Source organism: Notothenia coriiceps, unplaced genomic scaffold, assembly GCF_000735185.1.
Source record: "Notothenia coriiceps isolate Sejong01 unplaced genomic scaffold, NC01 NC01_scaffold00022988, whole genome shotgun sequence".
NCBI classification, from domain to species: domain Eukaryota; kingdom Metazoa; phylum Chordata; class Actinopteri; order Perciformes; family Nototheniidae; genus Notothenia; species Notothenia coriiceps.
Window position 1 is genome coordinate 51,429 of NW_011355689.1, and position 16,525 is coordinate 67,953.

Genomic DNA, 16,525 nt, shown 5'->3' on the forward strand with positions numbered 1-16,525 from the left:
TGTGTGTGTGTGTGTGTGTGTGTGTGTGTGTGTGTGTGTGTGTGTGTGTGTGTGTGGTGTGTGGCACATCTATGAGTGTGAGGCGTTCAAGAGGCTCTCAGTCTGAAGGATGGCCACTTGCTTTTCATCTCACAGTAAAGTTAATGAAACACCCTTGAAAGAGAGAATGGAGAAGTAGAGGAAGTAAAAGAGATAGAGCTGGGAAAAAGCAATAGGAAGAAGGAGGGTGAGACAAAGTGAGACAAAAATCGAGGGGAGGGATTCCATTGGTGTTTAGTCTCCCCCGTCATGCTTTTCTTGGCGTCACCTCATTCATTAGTGTAGTCCAAGCTCTCTGTAGCTCTAACAATAACAGGGGGAAGTAGTGGGGTCTAAAATAAAGGAGATGAAGCTAATCTTAATATTTCACCTCAATGTACTCAGGAGTTTAATAGCTTGACGCAAAATGTATGCAGACATAATGATGTGATGACGTGCAAAGAGATTTGGTGAAAGACCCTGACACAACCTGAAGGGGCGGGAGGAGAAGAGCTGCCACTATGATTAGTGATTGTGTTGACATTATGTTTGATAAGACAATGTACTTACATGAACTAAATGAAAAGATAACATCCTAATCTGATTCAGCTTCACATTTATGATGTCTGTCTTGGTTAAACAATGTCTCCCTGCTGGGACTGAAAGCAGCACAACCATGAATCTAGTTGTTTTGTGCAGAGGTGATGTGTGACTGGTTTAAAATATCATAAATATCTAAATGTATATAATAAAAAGTACTCAATAAAAGACATTTCTATTTTCGCCCCAAACTCTCAAACTTTTCTTAACCCTAACTAAAGTGCTTCTAAACCTAACCTAAACCTTGGTAATACCTTTAAACTCTCAGCTTTACTTTTAAAGAAACACTTTAGATCTCCTGCTACTGTTCCACACTGCCAGCTGCACTGCAGAGAATGTCTTGGTCTGAATGGTAAAGATAGTGGGAGCTGTGCCCCCACACTTGGACACGGTGTGTGCTAACCGTCAACACAAAAAGGCCCAACCCACCCAGCTCACAGTCTGTTTGTGCCCATGGCCCTAGGTTGAATATACAGAGCCATCAAAGCCTGAACAAAAAAGGCTAAATAACAGCTTTTCCTTTATCTCTTGAGGATTGTAAATATTAACACAGAGTCCACAACCCCCAAATGGTTAAATCTAAATCATAGTGCATTACCATTTATCATTATCATAATATGTTATGTATTTTTCTATTTCTGCTACCCAGTCAGCAAAGTGTCTTATGTCTGCTGAAAAGGTGCAACCCTTACTCCAACTAATCAACATTCCAATACAACTAAACTGCATTCTCAAATTCGTTTTTATCTTGGGTTAGAGTGGCAGTTTGAAAGACTTGGTTAACTTTGTAAGTTGAAACAAAACTAAACAAAAATGCAAAAAATAATTGATTATGTTAAGTCCACAGAACTACTTTATTTAGAAAGAAGATAATGAAAATAAGTCACGTTATTAAGAAAAATGAGTCACGGTTGTGTTGTTGTTTCACACAGGGCATGAACATCAACACTTTGACAATGCAGTTTTGTTGGAGGAACATATTGTTTAGTACATCAGGCAACATAGGTGCCAAAGTATTGCACTTTGACCACAGCACTTACTTAAAAGTGAAAAAAAAAAAATATTGTTGCGGAACATAATCCAGGCAACTCTCCAAAATGTAATACTCTGGAATGTCCACCCTTGCTTCCCCATTTATTAGAAAAAAATCACTGCTATATTTACTTTGCCTAGTTTGATTTTCTTTTATCCTAAAAAGTGAGCTACTCTGGCAAAATTGGTTTCTAACGGAACAAGTGGCCTGAGGGTTGAGGGCACAGTGCGTGTGCATTACTGTCTATACTGTATGTCTGTATCGACTGGAAAAGTGTGTGTGTGTGTGTGTGTGTGTGTGTGTGTGTGTGTGTGTGTGTGTGTGTGTGTGTGTGTGTGTGTGTGTGCGTGTGCGTGTGTTTTTGAACATGAACTATGTTTCACAGGCCGTCCCGAGTATGAACATGTTGTGTGCATCTGTGCATCTGTGTTTCTGCATGGATTGGTGTGTGTGTATGTGCATAATACCCAGTCTTAAGCAGATGTCTGTGAGAGCTGCAGGATTTATGTCTTATCCCTTTATGTACTTTCATGTCCAGCAATATGATGCAAACTGGGCTAAATCTAAAGTGACTGCGAGTGATTGCTCTCTGCTTTTAAGCTGTCTTTGGCAGGGGTCTGAAGTTTGCCGAACCCCAAACACACGGTTCAAAATCAAACCCAGGTGTGTGTATGCGTCTTCACGTATGCATGCGTGTGTGTTAGGCATGCTATATCCTATTCCAGAGAAGATGACTTGACTTGAACAAGTCTCTGGCAAAGTAAATCAGACCTCCGCTGTGATGTGAGGATGCCACTCTGGAGGATAGCATCAATTACATGCAGCTATCCTCTTCCCAATCACATCATACAACATTACATCATAAGAATGAACAACCTTGAATCACTTCCCTGGGTGTGTTAGTTACGACTTGTTTTCTGTCCTTTACTTGACAAGGAGGATAAAGGAGTGTGGAATAAACAGAGAGTATATCAACATTATAATCCAGATCCAGAAAAAATATCATGTTGGAGAGTTCTCGACGGACTGTAGGGGTATCAATTGTATGTATGTATGTTACAGTAGATTCAAGGTTTACCATGTTCTGTGCACATTGGCGAATTGGAAAACATGTTGGACTGTTCAGCAAAACGCCAGATTACTTGATGACAATTGGCCTGACACAGGAAGTTATATTTGAACCTCTAATTTATGTTCGTATCCAGGATTTGTTCCTATTTGATCTCTTGGATTCACGTATACTCTCATTTTTGCCTACCCCTATGTGAGAGAAAATGGTAAGACTGGTCGAGAACACTCTTACCGAAATTAAAATAAAATAATTTGACAGTTGAAACATTTCACTAACACGATAAAACACGAATATCATGGTATCACATTTGGATTTGTATATGTTTTAGTTATTTTAATGATTGCATTATTGCGTTTGTTGGCTAAAGAACATTGTTTAGATCAATTGTTCCTAAAATATCTACTTTGTTTGGGCATGTTGCACACTGCAAAACACATGTCCTTAGATGGGTTTAGGGATTTGTACGAGCAAAATCATTTGGTGGATCTGTATTTGACTTCTCTTATCTCAAATAAAAATCCAGAGGCAACATTTTTTGCATTATAGCTTCTCGCCACCAGAGGCAATTCCTGATGTGAATCTGTGAAAGAGTTGATGTGTTTACCAGCATAAATAAAGGTCTAAAGCCAGTTTGTTCTCTTCGTAACCCTCCTCTCCCTGCCCTCTAATTGATATATAACAGCACGAGGACCCTACACCAGTCCTGTTTACTTCTGACCCCGAACCCTGATGGTCACCGTCGGGGCGTAGTTTGGTGTGATCCTGCCACTGGTTTCTCTGATCTGTGCTGTAGGTAGGTGAAGCAGCTAAAGGGACAGTAAAATGGAGTGCTGTAACCTGATCTGCTCATATCATTACAACAGGCACGTCTCAGAGGCACCAAGTCAGCACACCAGTTCATGAACTTCAAAGACACACAGGTCAACGGGAGTTAATGGGCCAGTATATTGACCAGTATAGGTTAATAATGCATTTTACCAAGACTAGTCATATTTAAGATTGCAATTGGGTGTCCTATTCTCTAAGGTTTAAAAGTTAGCTATATTTTTAAAGAGAGTGTCAGTAGGTTTGGTTAAATCCTTATCAAAATGTTTTTGTTCTTACTGGACTCTATTCTAGCAATTCTCATCTGTTAGCAAGTTATTTGAAATGGGAATGAGGGCCAAATATATACAATAATTTGTATAGAAGTAAGCTCTGGGTTGGAAAACAATTTGTTTTATTAATATAGAAAATATGTTTATATTGTTTTATTTGAAAGAATGTTAGTTTTTCAGAATATGTTACAGCACTTAATATTATTAAATAGTTGAGATTTTAGATTGTTGTCCTTCTTTTGGACATTGAGATACTATATGGGCTTTAAAATAAAAATATTGGCAGAAGCAGTCTCCATATAAAGTGTATTTACAAGTGTCCATTAAAAAAGCTACAGCTGGAGAGGGGTAAATCAAGAAAACTGTAGGGGCCAACAAGTGTGCAGCTCTTGGGCTCCATAAAGGTCAGTGGGGTCACTGGCACGACAACTGTGGCATATCTGTCAGAGGACATTTCATCAGCCGGCCTTACAAAAGGAACACTGAACGCACACTTCATTCCTCCTCTTATTATTGTTTTGGAAAAAGGCTTCAAGCTTGCTCAAGGACACATCAGGAACAATAAATAATTCTGGAAACAATAAATTTCAAAGAACCGTTGCCTTTTTGTAGTTTGTTTGTGCTTTTTAGTTATGCTGAGGTCTCATATTTTTTTGTTAGGGAGAATATCAACGCATTTCTGGTACCAACAGGTGTATTTGATACAATTTCAATGTGTTGTCATGCTGTAGTAGACTTTACGTCAATCAACATTTATGCATCAGCTGGTCTTACCAGGAAGAAAAGTAAATACTAATACACTTTAAGCTTCACCCTCGTCTTCCTCCTCTATGGTCCCTTGCCCTCCCTACTAATCCTCGTTTATGGAAGGGCTTTTCTCTGTACTCTCTCTGTCTGTCTGGGGGGCAGGGGATGCATTTTATGCTGGTCAGGCTGATTTCCCAGATGGGGTAGCAGCAGTGTATGGGGGGCTTTAAGAGCCCATGGGTGACTAAAGAAGTCGAAACAGAAATCTGTACTCTGACAGCACACTTAAACACAGAAAGCTGCCTGACTGAAGTGGTGGACATAGTCCACAATATAAAAAGCCATGCTATTATATTGTGTTTGGGCTCCCCACTCTCCTCTTCCAGCCCTTAGAATTGGAATGTTAGATGTGAATGTCTGTGTTAAATATTTCTTATTATTGCTGACGGATTAAACAAAGTTCACACAGTGCGACTGCTGGCTTTTTTCTATAGATGTCAATCAATTTTATGAAGACACAAAAGCTCAGTCGATGCCATTGTTACTTTACTTGTAAAGTAAATTGACAATCCAAGAGGCCAATCAAATGACTTGATCCAATGGGACATTCAAATGCTTTGTTCCAAGTGGACAACAAATGGCTTGATCAAATGAGCCAATCAATTAGCTGAATCCAATTGGCCAATCAAATGGCTCCATCCAATGGGCCAATCAAATAATGTAATACAAATGGCTAATAAAAATGATAAATCCAACTCAATAATAAAATTGTTGATCCATCTGGCCTATCAAATCAGGCGATCCAAAAAAGTCCAATGCAATCAAATCACTCAATAAAATGAGCCAATCAAATAGTTAAATCCAGACAAAACTGAAGCCTATATGGAAGATGTTATAGTTTTATTCAACATCAAAAATGTTTTCTTACAAGGATGGCAGTGAGCAAACCAAACTACACATTGTGAATTACGACTAAGCCACCAGAGCTTTGGAACTCTATTCCTCCTATTGGTTCCTATTAAAATTGACTTTACTTTGTACTTTGGCCCAATAATTCTATTTGGTATGCACAGCCCGTGTCTGGGGTGTTGGTTTATTGCTGAAGAATGCTCTCAAAGAACACAAGAATGTAATCTCTAACACTCTTTAGTCTTGTGAAATACTAAGCCCCCTGGACACTTCTCAGCAATCAGCCTGCCTCCCAGACAGATAACGGTATGTGGATCACACACACACACACACACACACACACACACACACACACACACACACACACACACACACACACACACACACACACACACACACACACACACACACACACACACACACACACACACACACACACACACACACACACACACACACGTCAGTCTACTTGTGGCCCTGGAGTGAACAACCTGGGGAAGCTAAGCTCTTAATTTGTTCTGACCGGAGCACGGTGTGTCTCGGTAGGCCAATAGCTGCGGCCTCTCCATCAATGTGAATGAGTGTTTTGGGTGTGTGTGTGTGTGTGTGTGTGTGTGTGTGTGTGTGTGTGTGTGTGTGTGTGTGTGTGTGTGTGTGTGTGTGTGTGTGTGTGTGTGTGTGTGAGGGCTCAGTGCCACTGCCACATTATGAGAAATCATTTGTGAGCAGCAGTCTCCCAGGGCAGGCTGCTTATCGGAGTGCAGTCAGTGGATGACGTGAGTAATTACAGATGATTCACCTTGAGGACTTGATCATCAGCAATATCTCTCTCTCTCTCTCATCCGTTGCTGTCCTTCCCTCTCACCTCTTCTCTTCCTCTCTCTCTCTCCCTCTTTCTGATCCTCTCCTGTCCCCTCTCTTTCTGGAGTCATTCTCATTTAAGGCTGACATTGGCTTCTATTCTTGCCGCATTTTCAAGAACTGTATAACCACACGCTTCTCATCTGAACTCATTCAAAGCAAATAACTTGAAATAAAGCAGAGCTCACTGTGAACACTGCAAAACCTCCGCCACACATTCCTACGTCCAGCGCTGGATCAAGTCCTCGATATTGGTAAACGGATATTCCTACACGTGAATAACTTCTATCAGCGCAACATCAATCTCTTCCTTTCAAATAGTCACGCTATTGTTTTGTAGCCTGCAATTGTTTTCAGACTAAATGACTTTAAAGAGCACGCTGTTTTTTTTTCTTCTATAGGGTCCTTTTTTTCCTTGTGGTTCAAACAGAAACGGTACCAGCGCTGTATACGGCCGAGGGAAACAAGGTTTGGCAGCTCCACGGAACAAATGACTGGATTACCTTAAGCTACTGCCAAGGAGTAATTCTAACACTTAATAAAGGAAAAAAAACTAGGAAGTATGTGTGTGTGTGTGTGTGTGTGTGTGTGTGTGTGTGTGTGTGTGTGTGTGTGTGTGTGTGTGTGTGTGTGTGTGTGTGTGTGTGTGTGTGTGTGTGTGTGTCAGTGGGCCAGCCCTAAGGCACAGTAGTCTAACTAGCTAGGCAAATAAACAGTGAGGGAGAGCCCAGTAGAGGGGTAGCAGAGAGATGATAGATGAGGCTGCAGAGATTTGTTTTCAAATGTTTGGAACTTTGTTGCTGCAAAATTGCTAGCTGTTTTAAAAAAAAGCTGTACAATTCTCACATGTTATTGTATTGTTTTGTTCCGGTATTTCAATACCAAAATATATACAGTATGGTGAATAAAAAAAGATAATTGTATCAACGCATGACACTGACAAACTTGTAAAATGTGTGTTAAATGAACTGTGTTACAGCATGTGTGACGGACAGAATGAGGCTGTGCGTGTTGTGTAGAACAAATGGATTAACAAGTGAAATCCCAACAATGGCACCATTATCTTTACATGCAACACAAGTCAAATGATATCAGTTGTTGATGTTGTATTCACTTAAAAGGGGCTTATCTACATTCTTGTGTGGATGCTTTTATGTCTACAACCTCAAATCTGTTAATGCCTTAATCTTACATAAAACACACGCACACTCAAGCACACAAACACAGAGTACAGTTTCCCTTAAGCATCTTGACCATATAGCGAGCCCCGAATGCTTAACCCTTTAACCTAAGAGACGAAGAATGGACAGAAAAATGTCTAAAGAGAAGTGGGTTAATCTGCACTTGGTTCATTGGGTCAACATAACATAATGAGAACCACAGGAGTTTGAAAATCCGGATTTCATGTGGTGTGACGTTGAATCCAACATCCAGTGTGTGTTGGTGGATCTGCCCCCCCACACAGATGTAAGCATGTTCAGAAATGATGTGGGTGGATGTAGAGACAGAGGATACTCACCCCATGCAGTGGGTAGGAAATCCATCCCAGCTCCCCTTGGCTTGCTTTAGAGTCTAACAGGTTGACTGTGGAGAAGAAGAGGAAGAGAAAACATGAATGTCTAGTCCTTGTTAGCCCCAATTAGTCTTCTTCTATTCCCACAGGGGGGATCACCAACGAGCATTGATCATGACTTTATTGACGCAGCTGCCACACACACACATGCGCCACCCATATCACATGCTAGAGAAAATGTAGCGGCTTTCTTGTATTGCATTGTGAAGAATCGAAGCGGAGGTTCAGATATCCTGATGTAACATTGAACTGAAGTAGAGCCATTTTTGAAAATACACAGCCATTATTTTTTATTTGTCTTACAGTTTTAAACCAGTTTATTCTAAGCACACACACACACACACACACACACACACACACACACACACACACACACACACACACACACCAATGGTGATTGGACTGTTACCAGGTAAAGCAAAACTTCATCAATTTCCGATGAAATCGCCAGTTTCCAAGGTGGTCAGAAATGCGATTGGTCATACTGAAAACAAAGTATAACTCAATTTATAATGAAAGGAAATACGAGTCCCACCTATAATTCATTCACATCAAACCGAAACCAAGATGGAAAGAGGGAAATCCATTTCTAAGAGATGGAACATGACAAATCCGAAGATTTTAAAGCGTGATGAAGCAAGTTAAGGCTTTGGGTTTCTTATGGTGAACATTTGGTGAATATGCCAAAGTAAAAGCATGATATGATTTAGGGTGAGGAATTGTTTGGGACTAATTTACATTATGTTTACCAACCCTTTATATACAATGGCTAAAACAGCTCCATATAGTCTTCCTCAAGAATATAATTAATGAGGAACAAGATTTTCTATTTCTAGTATGTTCACATGGCAGTGGTGTGAATTATTGTCATTGTATACAACTGTCAGTAGTGTTATATGGAGAGCGGAATGTAAATGCATCATTGTGCTCTATGGATTCCCCACATTAGAAGCAAAACTGCATATTATCCCCAGATACTGTTTGGGATCATCATAAAACAAAAGCTAAATGCAGAATACAGAAACTGTTTATACTGCTACAAAAAGCTAGTGGAAGTAACTTGGAAATATTCATAATAAATCAATTATATGTTGAATTTTGATTGTTATTTGTTTTCATTATTTCTGCCAAACAGAAGCCAGACAAAACGTATATATATGATGCCTTGCTTTAGTTTGACATCAACAAATAAACTAGTAGGCGGAATTGTAAAAAAATGCATACCATAAAGATATTCTGTTTATTTTTTTAATGTTTTGCTAAAAGCCTGTTTTCTGGTACAAATTGTTAAAGGGTATGCTAAAGTGATTCATGTGTATTTACTGTACCATATTTTTTTGCAATCACTATAAAAAACACAAATGTCCATGTCAGTGGGATTAATCACATGCACACCGAGTGACCTGAATGAAAAAGCAAAATATAAATAACCCGCCACAGTAAACAGATGGTAAAACAATATAGTTCCACCGTTCCAAAGGTCTCTTCCTTTAAGCTTGAGTCAGCCCCTCCCTCATCCTGCTGAGAGCAACTCAGTCCTCAGCTCAACACACACAAACAAGTGTACACTTACACACACTTACCCAATCGAGTGCATACACACACAACAAAGTGAAGCAGCAGCGCTGTCAGGCCCTGCAGCTGTAACTCTATTCACTGTAAAATATGAGGAATACAATCTCCCTGTACTCTCCCATTCAAAGCTTCACTAAGCAGGAGCGTACATATCTCCAAAGACAGCTAAAGAGAGTGTTTGTGGGTCATGAAGGATTCCTGTTGTACTGGGAAAACTATTTCAGTCCAACAAAATGAACAAAATGAACTCCCTCACAGCAACAACAACTACAATTCCAGAGAAAAGTGAATTTGCCAGTCCAAATGATTGTTGTTTCACATAGAACAAGGGGGGGTGAGATAGAAATCCAAATTTTCTTCAGGCAAGTCTGATAACTATCAGCAAGAAAAGAGCCTGAAAGGGAAAGTGGAGAAAGGAAGACACACACACACACACACACACACACACACACACACACACACACACACACACACACACACACACACACACACACACACACACACACACACAGTCGGTTAGCAAGCTAGCTTCAGCCAAGCATATAGCCCCTGCCCCATCAGGGAGTGCCTCTGAACGGGAACTAGGAGTATTAATAGCAAACTGAGCCAGCCTGTCTGGGAGGGAGCACAACATCACAGAGGTAGAAACAGGTGAATCAATACACAGACTCATACCCATAGGCCAACAACATTAAGACGCCCACACACACAAAAACTGACCCTGATAAACCCTTAAGTATGAGAAGACTCCATGCCACAGGCAGCTAAAATGTCCTGAGAGGTTTCATAAACGGATGGGAATGCATGCTGTATACTGTATCACCCAGCCAGTAAATATAATGAGCACCTTGCAAATAGATTAAGAGACACGTCACGTAGCTATGCCATTTTTTCCAATTGCTAGTGACCTACTATCGCTTGGCATAGCATATGTTGAAATATTAACAGGAAACATTGAAGCAAAGATCTACAGGGTGCCTATTTTGATGTCTATGTTCTCATAATTTAACAGCTAAGTTAACCATTAATGGGTAGCAGAAACTTGAATTCAATACACCCTCACCTCCAGTAAAATATGATGATATGAAAAAAAAAAGGGGAAAAAACGATTCACAGCAGATGGAAATGTAATCCTCAGCCACAGCACAGACACAATTAAAATGTGGGATGAGCGGAAGAAGAAGCTGTCAGTCAGAGACGCTGGGCTAGAATCAACACATGGCTTGATCAGTAAAGCGGAGAGCCTTCCATATGGACTAAGTCACTCAACTCAGAATAGATGGGGGCTATAATAAAAAACTTGCATGCATATGTTTGAGTAATATCGCCCCTGTAGCTGTGAACAAAGTGTTGAGGGCTGCAGCCTGGCTGTGTGCAGGTTGGCAGGCCGCAGTGCAGGCAAAGCAAGGCGACTTGTGTCTGTGTTAAAGGGTGAAGTGTTCACCTCCCATTATGAATTATTCAAGTGCAGAGTCGCTCTGTCTGATGTTGCTGCTGCTGCTCGCCCAACCCCTCTGCCCCCATTCGCCTTTCTTTCTTTCTTTTCTTTCTTTCTTTCTTTGTATCTGTCTTTCCTTCTTTCTATTTGTCTATCTTTCTTGCTTCTATACCCCTATACCTTCTCACATAGGCCTACATGCATTAAAACACATAGACTTCAAGACTCAAATAAGGGCACAGCACCTCTGCACACATTCTGTATAACCTAATATCTCTACAAATAAGCCCACATACACTAAAAAACAGAAACACAAACCTTCTTTTGTGTCTAAATGTGAAGCCTGAAACAAATGCTATTAAACTGAAGATGACACTCTCGATCATCAGCTCAATGTTTGGCAAACAAATACAGGGATATACTGTAGAAGACATGGTTTATTTTTAAAGGAGGGGCATGTGTAAGCACATTTCCAGCACCTCTGAAAGGTACCATCGCTCACGAAAGCCCATCCGTCCCAGCGGAGCTGCAGCGCCGGGCTCTCCGGGCCAAGGCTCCCTACAACCGGCTAAAAATACCCGAGGCCTCCCGACGCCCCGCAGCGGGCCAACATCACACCACCAAGGCACGCAAAGGGAACTCGCTGCACCACAGCTAAGGGAAACTCACAACGGTATTTATTTATTTTTTCGATTAAATATGGGGGAAAATGTTTTCTGATAATATCTGATATGTCAAATGTGCCCCAAAGTTCTAGCTAATGCACCCGCGCCAACAAATGATATTCTCGGGGATTTCCGCATGCATTTCCTTCAACACTGCCCCAAAGTTTTATATACGATCTTAACGACCTCATGAAAGGCACACAGATTTCTTTTTTTTAATGTTGGTGAAAGCACGGTGCCAAGAGCGAGCACGAGATTGCAAGATACATAACTAGACCTCTATAGGTTGCTGATAAATGGGAAAGGAAATAATAAAATAATTAGACGAATTCCCCAGCATCCTGTTCACAGATGAGGTTTGTTTTCCATTTAATGATTAAAGTATTCCAAGTTAGGTCTCTGAAAAATCTCATTAAGTCCAAGTTGAATGACGGTCTTTAATTGTTTTTCTAAATTAGTGATATAAATTAAATAAAGGCTATAGATGTCATTTACACAATATATTTGTTATGATTATCGATTTTCAAGTTTGTAAACAGTCCTCCTTCGTAACTCTGAAAACTCCTCCATGATCCGCTGCGCGTGACAGGCGAGATTAAATCGGCAGCAGACTGTCGGTATAAAAATGAAATCCAGTATACTTTTTATTTTCACTCGTGTGAACACTGACGTCTAAATATGAATATTTAAAAAATAATTATTAGGCTACTATAAAAAGAAGAATATGCACACTCCATGGCACGTTTAGTGACTTTAAAAGTGAATTTTTGAAAGTAGTGAATCAATCCAAAATCTGGTATAAGGTAGTGGTGAAAGTTATATTTGTTACTGTGTTCCATGAGGATAATGTGGCCCAGCTCAGAAAGTGTATAACTTTATGATCTTCTTTATGATTTCTTGCTTCAGTGAAGACAACGACGATAGATCTGACCTGTGATTGAGGCTGGAAAGTGGAGCATAATCAGATTTATAGAGCGGGATGATCCATTTGCAACAACACTTAAACAGTTCAACCCTATATGATAAGCAGCTTTATCTTTTTACAGGGTCAATATTTGCGGTGTAGCAGTCTGTATTAATTTATAGGCTACAATATGGAGGCGCAGTGGCTCGATACTGACACTCTCTGGCAGATTTACGTCGTAAGGAAGGTGCATTTAATTACCTGATATGGTACTTTCTTAGTTTAAAGCTAGCAATTTTACGTTTTAATAACTTGCAAACTGTTAGTTTTCTTTTTGTTTTGTCTGTATAACAAGTTTCTCCACTCTCTCTTTCTCTCACTCTCTCACACACACACACACACACACACACACACACACACACACACACACACACACACACACACACACACACACACACACACACACACACACACACACACACACACACACACACACACACACACACCGGCAGAGTGTATATTTTCTCAGGGGTGATGTGTATTTTATGTGGTTGTGTTTCTTTGTTCAGTGCTGGAGTCTCTGCTACTATATCCATCAGCTTTATACCTCATTAAACTATACTTACACCTAACTAACTGTAAGAAACCAAAGTTATCTCGGGGTAAAGCAAGTTCACAGAACAGATTGTCTGTAGGCCAGCTGACCTTGTCACTTCTACTGAATTGAACACACTTTTTTCAAGATTTCCAATACTTCCGTCTATAGAATCTTACATGAAATGTAGCCTACTGATATCTTCCATTCACATTTACGCAGAGCAGATGCTTTTTTATAACGTTGCAAACAAGGATAGAAGTGTAAGCAAGGCATTTTTCTTATGTCAGATGAACATACAACAAACATGTTCGTTGAGGAGACGTAATCATGTTTACGTTTAAACTTCGTATTGATTATAAACCAACTCAAAAGTCGATGGTTTATTTGGCTAAGGAGCATGTTTTGGATAACTTTCCCTTTCTATAAGACTAAGATTGCTCTTCTGACCTACAGTCTAAAACTTTACAAACGTATCGTAGCTACAGACACCAGATTTACTCATATTCTTATAGGGACATGGTTCAGTGCCTTCATTTAATTAGAGAAGCGTAGATTACGCCTACTAAAGGCTCATTCAGATTAATGTAATTACTTTATTGGTCTCAACGATTGAATCACTTTGTATCGTCCAAACTGATTAACTGATTTCAAATAAGGACGAGATATGCATTCATGTCAGGGAGGATTGTATTTATTCGTTGTATATTATTCTTTAGAGGGAATAATTAAATGTAGTCCTTTAGACAGCTTGACCCACATATTCCCCACAAATGTGTTCCTCCCTCCCTGTGGGCAGTTTTAACCTTTACAGGACTCAGGAAACCTTCGTGTGCCATTCCTTTTTACTTTGACCCGGGTACAAAACACACCATGACAAGTATGCAGGGCAGGGCGTGAAAGTAGCAATGTAAAGAATTAAAAAGTAGAAAAAAGTGGAGCAAATAAAGAAAGAGACCGGTTGACTTGTTTTCCCCGCAGTTTCACGTGTGTGGAGAAGCGGCTGCTGAACGTAAAGCGGTCTGTCTTGGTGTGGGTTTAAAAATATTGCCACATGCTTAGAATCACCGAAACTTGCAATTGGAATAGAAGAAATTAAGTCGTGTGCGCAGTCGTCATTTTTCATCCTTTAAATGTAAGTTTATGTAACCTCTGATTCAAATATAATTCCAAACATAGCCTAGTTATAACACCACTTCAAACGACAGACGGTTTACATAGCAGCCCGCGAGTCAACTATTTTGGATGTATTCAGGTAAAATACGTGAAAACAGACAATCACGTTTTTAAGCACAATGCGATTGAGCTCATCTTCTATGTATTGCCTATAAATCGGCGAGACTGATAGCGGAACTGGGGCGTCCACCCCAAATGGATTATTGGCTAAAACAGACCAACGTGCACCTCAAATGGAAACACGGAAACGGAGTTTCTTTCGATATCTACGCTTCATAATAACTCTGCGATGTTCGCTGTCTCGCCATCGCTCAGTTCACTCATCCCCATTTAAACAACTATTAACCCCCCGTGCGCGAGATTATCCGTATCCAGGCTTCTCCGTCTGCCTTGTTAAGATCTACTTTTAAGTTTATTATCTAATTATTGTCTACTAGTGTTTACAACCTGGCTCTCCGTGAAACCTCGGTCACCCCCACGCGCTTTCTCTCATCTTGTTATTGTTATCAGTATAATTTGGACAGTTGAAGTCCGCGTTGAGCGCACGGTCTGGCCGCGATATGTGCCGTATATAGCGCACCATTTGCACACACGTAAACACCGCAGACTGAGAGCTGACTTACCTTCATTAGGAGCGTAGATGACGGCACACGTAGAAATAACGCAGGACAATAAAAGAGGTAAAATGAAAAGGAGTGATCGCGGATTGCAATCCATGGCGGCGGATCAGAGGTACATAACTCCATGAAGCCACTGACTGATCTGAGAGCGTCTCCTCTCCACGCAGCTTTCTCCCTCTCCCATGCTCCGGCTCCCTCCTTTTCCGCTGGGTCCTACAGAGTCTGACAGACAGCAAAAACACAGCGCTCAAGTTCACCACAGGTCACTTTAGATCCTATACCACGGGCGTCTTCCTGACAAATTCAGTTATTCAGCATTTTCTTTCAGCCTGAGTCAAAGCAAAAGTGTAATTTGATTTACTAAAATCGAGTGCAGGAACTTGGTAGAAGGAGGAATATTTCTGGAAATAAGAGGGTACCATATGTTCCTGTGACGTGAAATCACATTTACCAATAAATATTTCCAGTCAGTATTTATTTTTTTTTAATGTCAAACTGGAAGTTAGTTAAAAATAAAATTAGCTTTGACTAAGAGTAGAAAATATGTGCCAGATTATCACATCAGAGTATCACCTTGGCTTTATTTGGCCCAACTTCAAATACAGCAGCTCCTTCCAGGAAACACAAGGCTTTATTAGAAGTGAGTGTAAATCAGGTTTACTTAACAGCCAATAAGAAATTATTTTTTAAACAAGTCTTTGGGACAGTCAATAAGAACCTGATGTTTTTAATAAAAAAGCCAAAGGTGGCCTGCAATTTTGAATCCTACACAGGGAACATCTTGGTTTTATTTTAGACTACGGAGGGAACCAATATTGAACACTTGCTTTACATCAATAAACTGGAACAGCCAGCAGAATCCTTTAATCCAGACTTTGAATTCAACAACGGGGACAAGTTTTTAAACTTATCGTGGAACGAATAGAACCCAGTTGTTTGTTTTGTTCTGTCACAAGTGATGCACATTATACAACAGTGAGTTTCTTGGAGAGGCAAACATCTCCAAGCATTATTTGTTGTTCATGTTACAGGGTGTGCATTCAAAAAAAATCACACATTTCAGTCATGAATGATTAACTTAATGTTTGTTCCAAAACATCAGTTTTCATGACACATTTAAGATGTTTATGGAAAATAAAACACACTTGCATTCATGTGGATATACTTTTCCCATGTTTCCAAAGGTGCATGGTATGAAGGATCACATCATTTGCTTGCATTTGGGTGTAGTGTGTGCATTTTTCTGAGAGGGCCATTAGGGGCCCCCAACACCACAATACTTGATCCGCACTGAAAGGCTGGGGTGGCAGTGTAACGCCAGGGCCCTCGCTGAGACGCCAGCTGTTGTGGTGGGGGGTTGGAGACTGGAGGTTGGGAAGGCATCTGACGTATGGGAAAAGTTAAAAGCACACAGCACACCCAAGCCAACGACACAGCTACACTTGGATTTGCAGAAACGGCTACCCATCTTTAATTACTTTCTAATTCCCTCAATGTAATTTATGTGGGCTGCAGCAGGAGGTCACAGTCAGGGACACAAAATAAATGTCCAAAAAATCGTCCTGCGTTGAATAGCAACATAGTTGATGTTGTGAAAAACTAATTATTGCCTAATTCATTGAAATTACTTAAATGTTTGGGA

The 16,525-nt window shown here is 40.3% G+C and overlaps 1 protein-coding gene across 1 annotated transcript in view; it reads right to left on the reverse strand.

Moving 5' to 3' along the window:
- Window positions 1–15,067, reverse strand: part of LOC104954199 (ephrin type-A receptor 3) — a gene marked incomplete at its 3' end in the record, with an annotated part of 62,710 nt that extends 47,643 nt beyond the window's left edge. The window contains exons 1-2 of the mRNA XM_010781275.1: window positions 14,887–15,067; window positions 7,857–7,921 (exon numbers count right to left, since the gene is read on the reverse strand). Coding sequence (XP_010779577.1) covers window positions 7,857–7,921; window positions 14,887–14,980 — 159 coding nt within the window. The remainder of the gene's footprint in view (window positions 1–7,856; window positions 7,922–14,886) is intronic.
- Window positions 15,068–16,525: the final 1,458 nt, after the last annotated feature.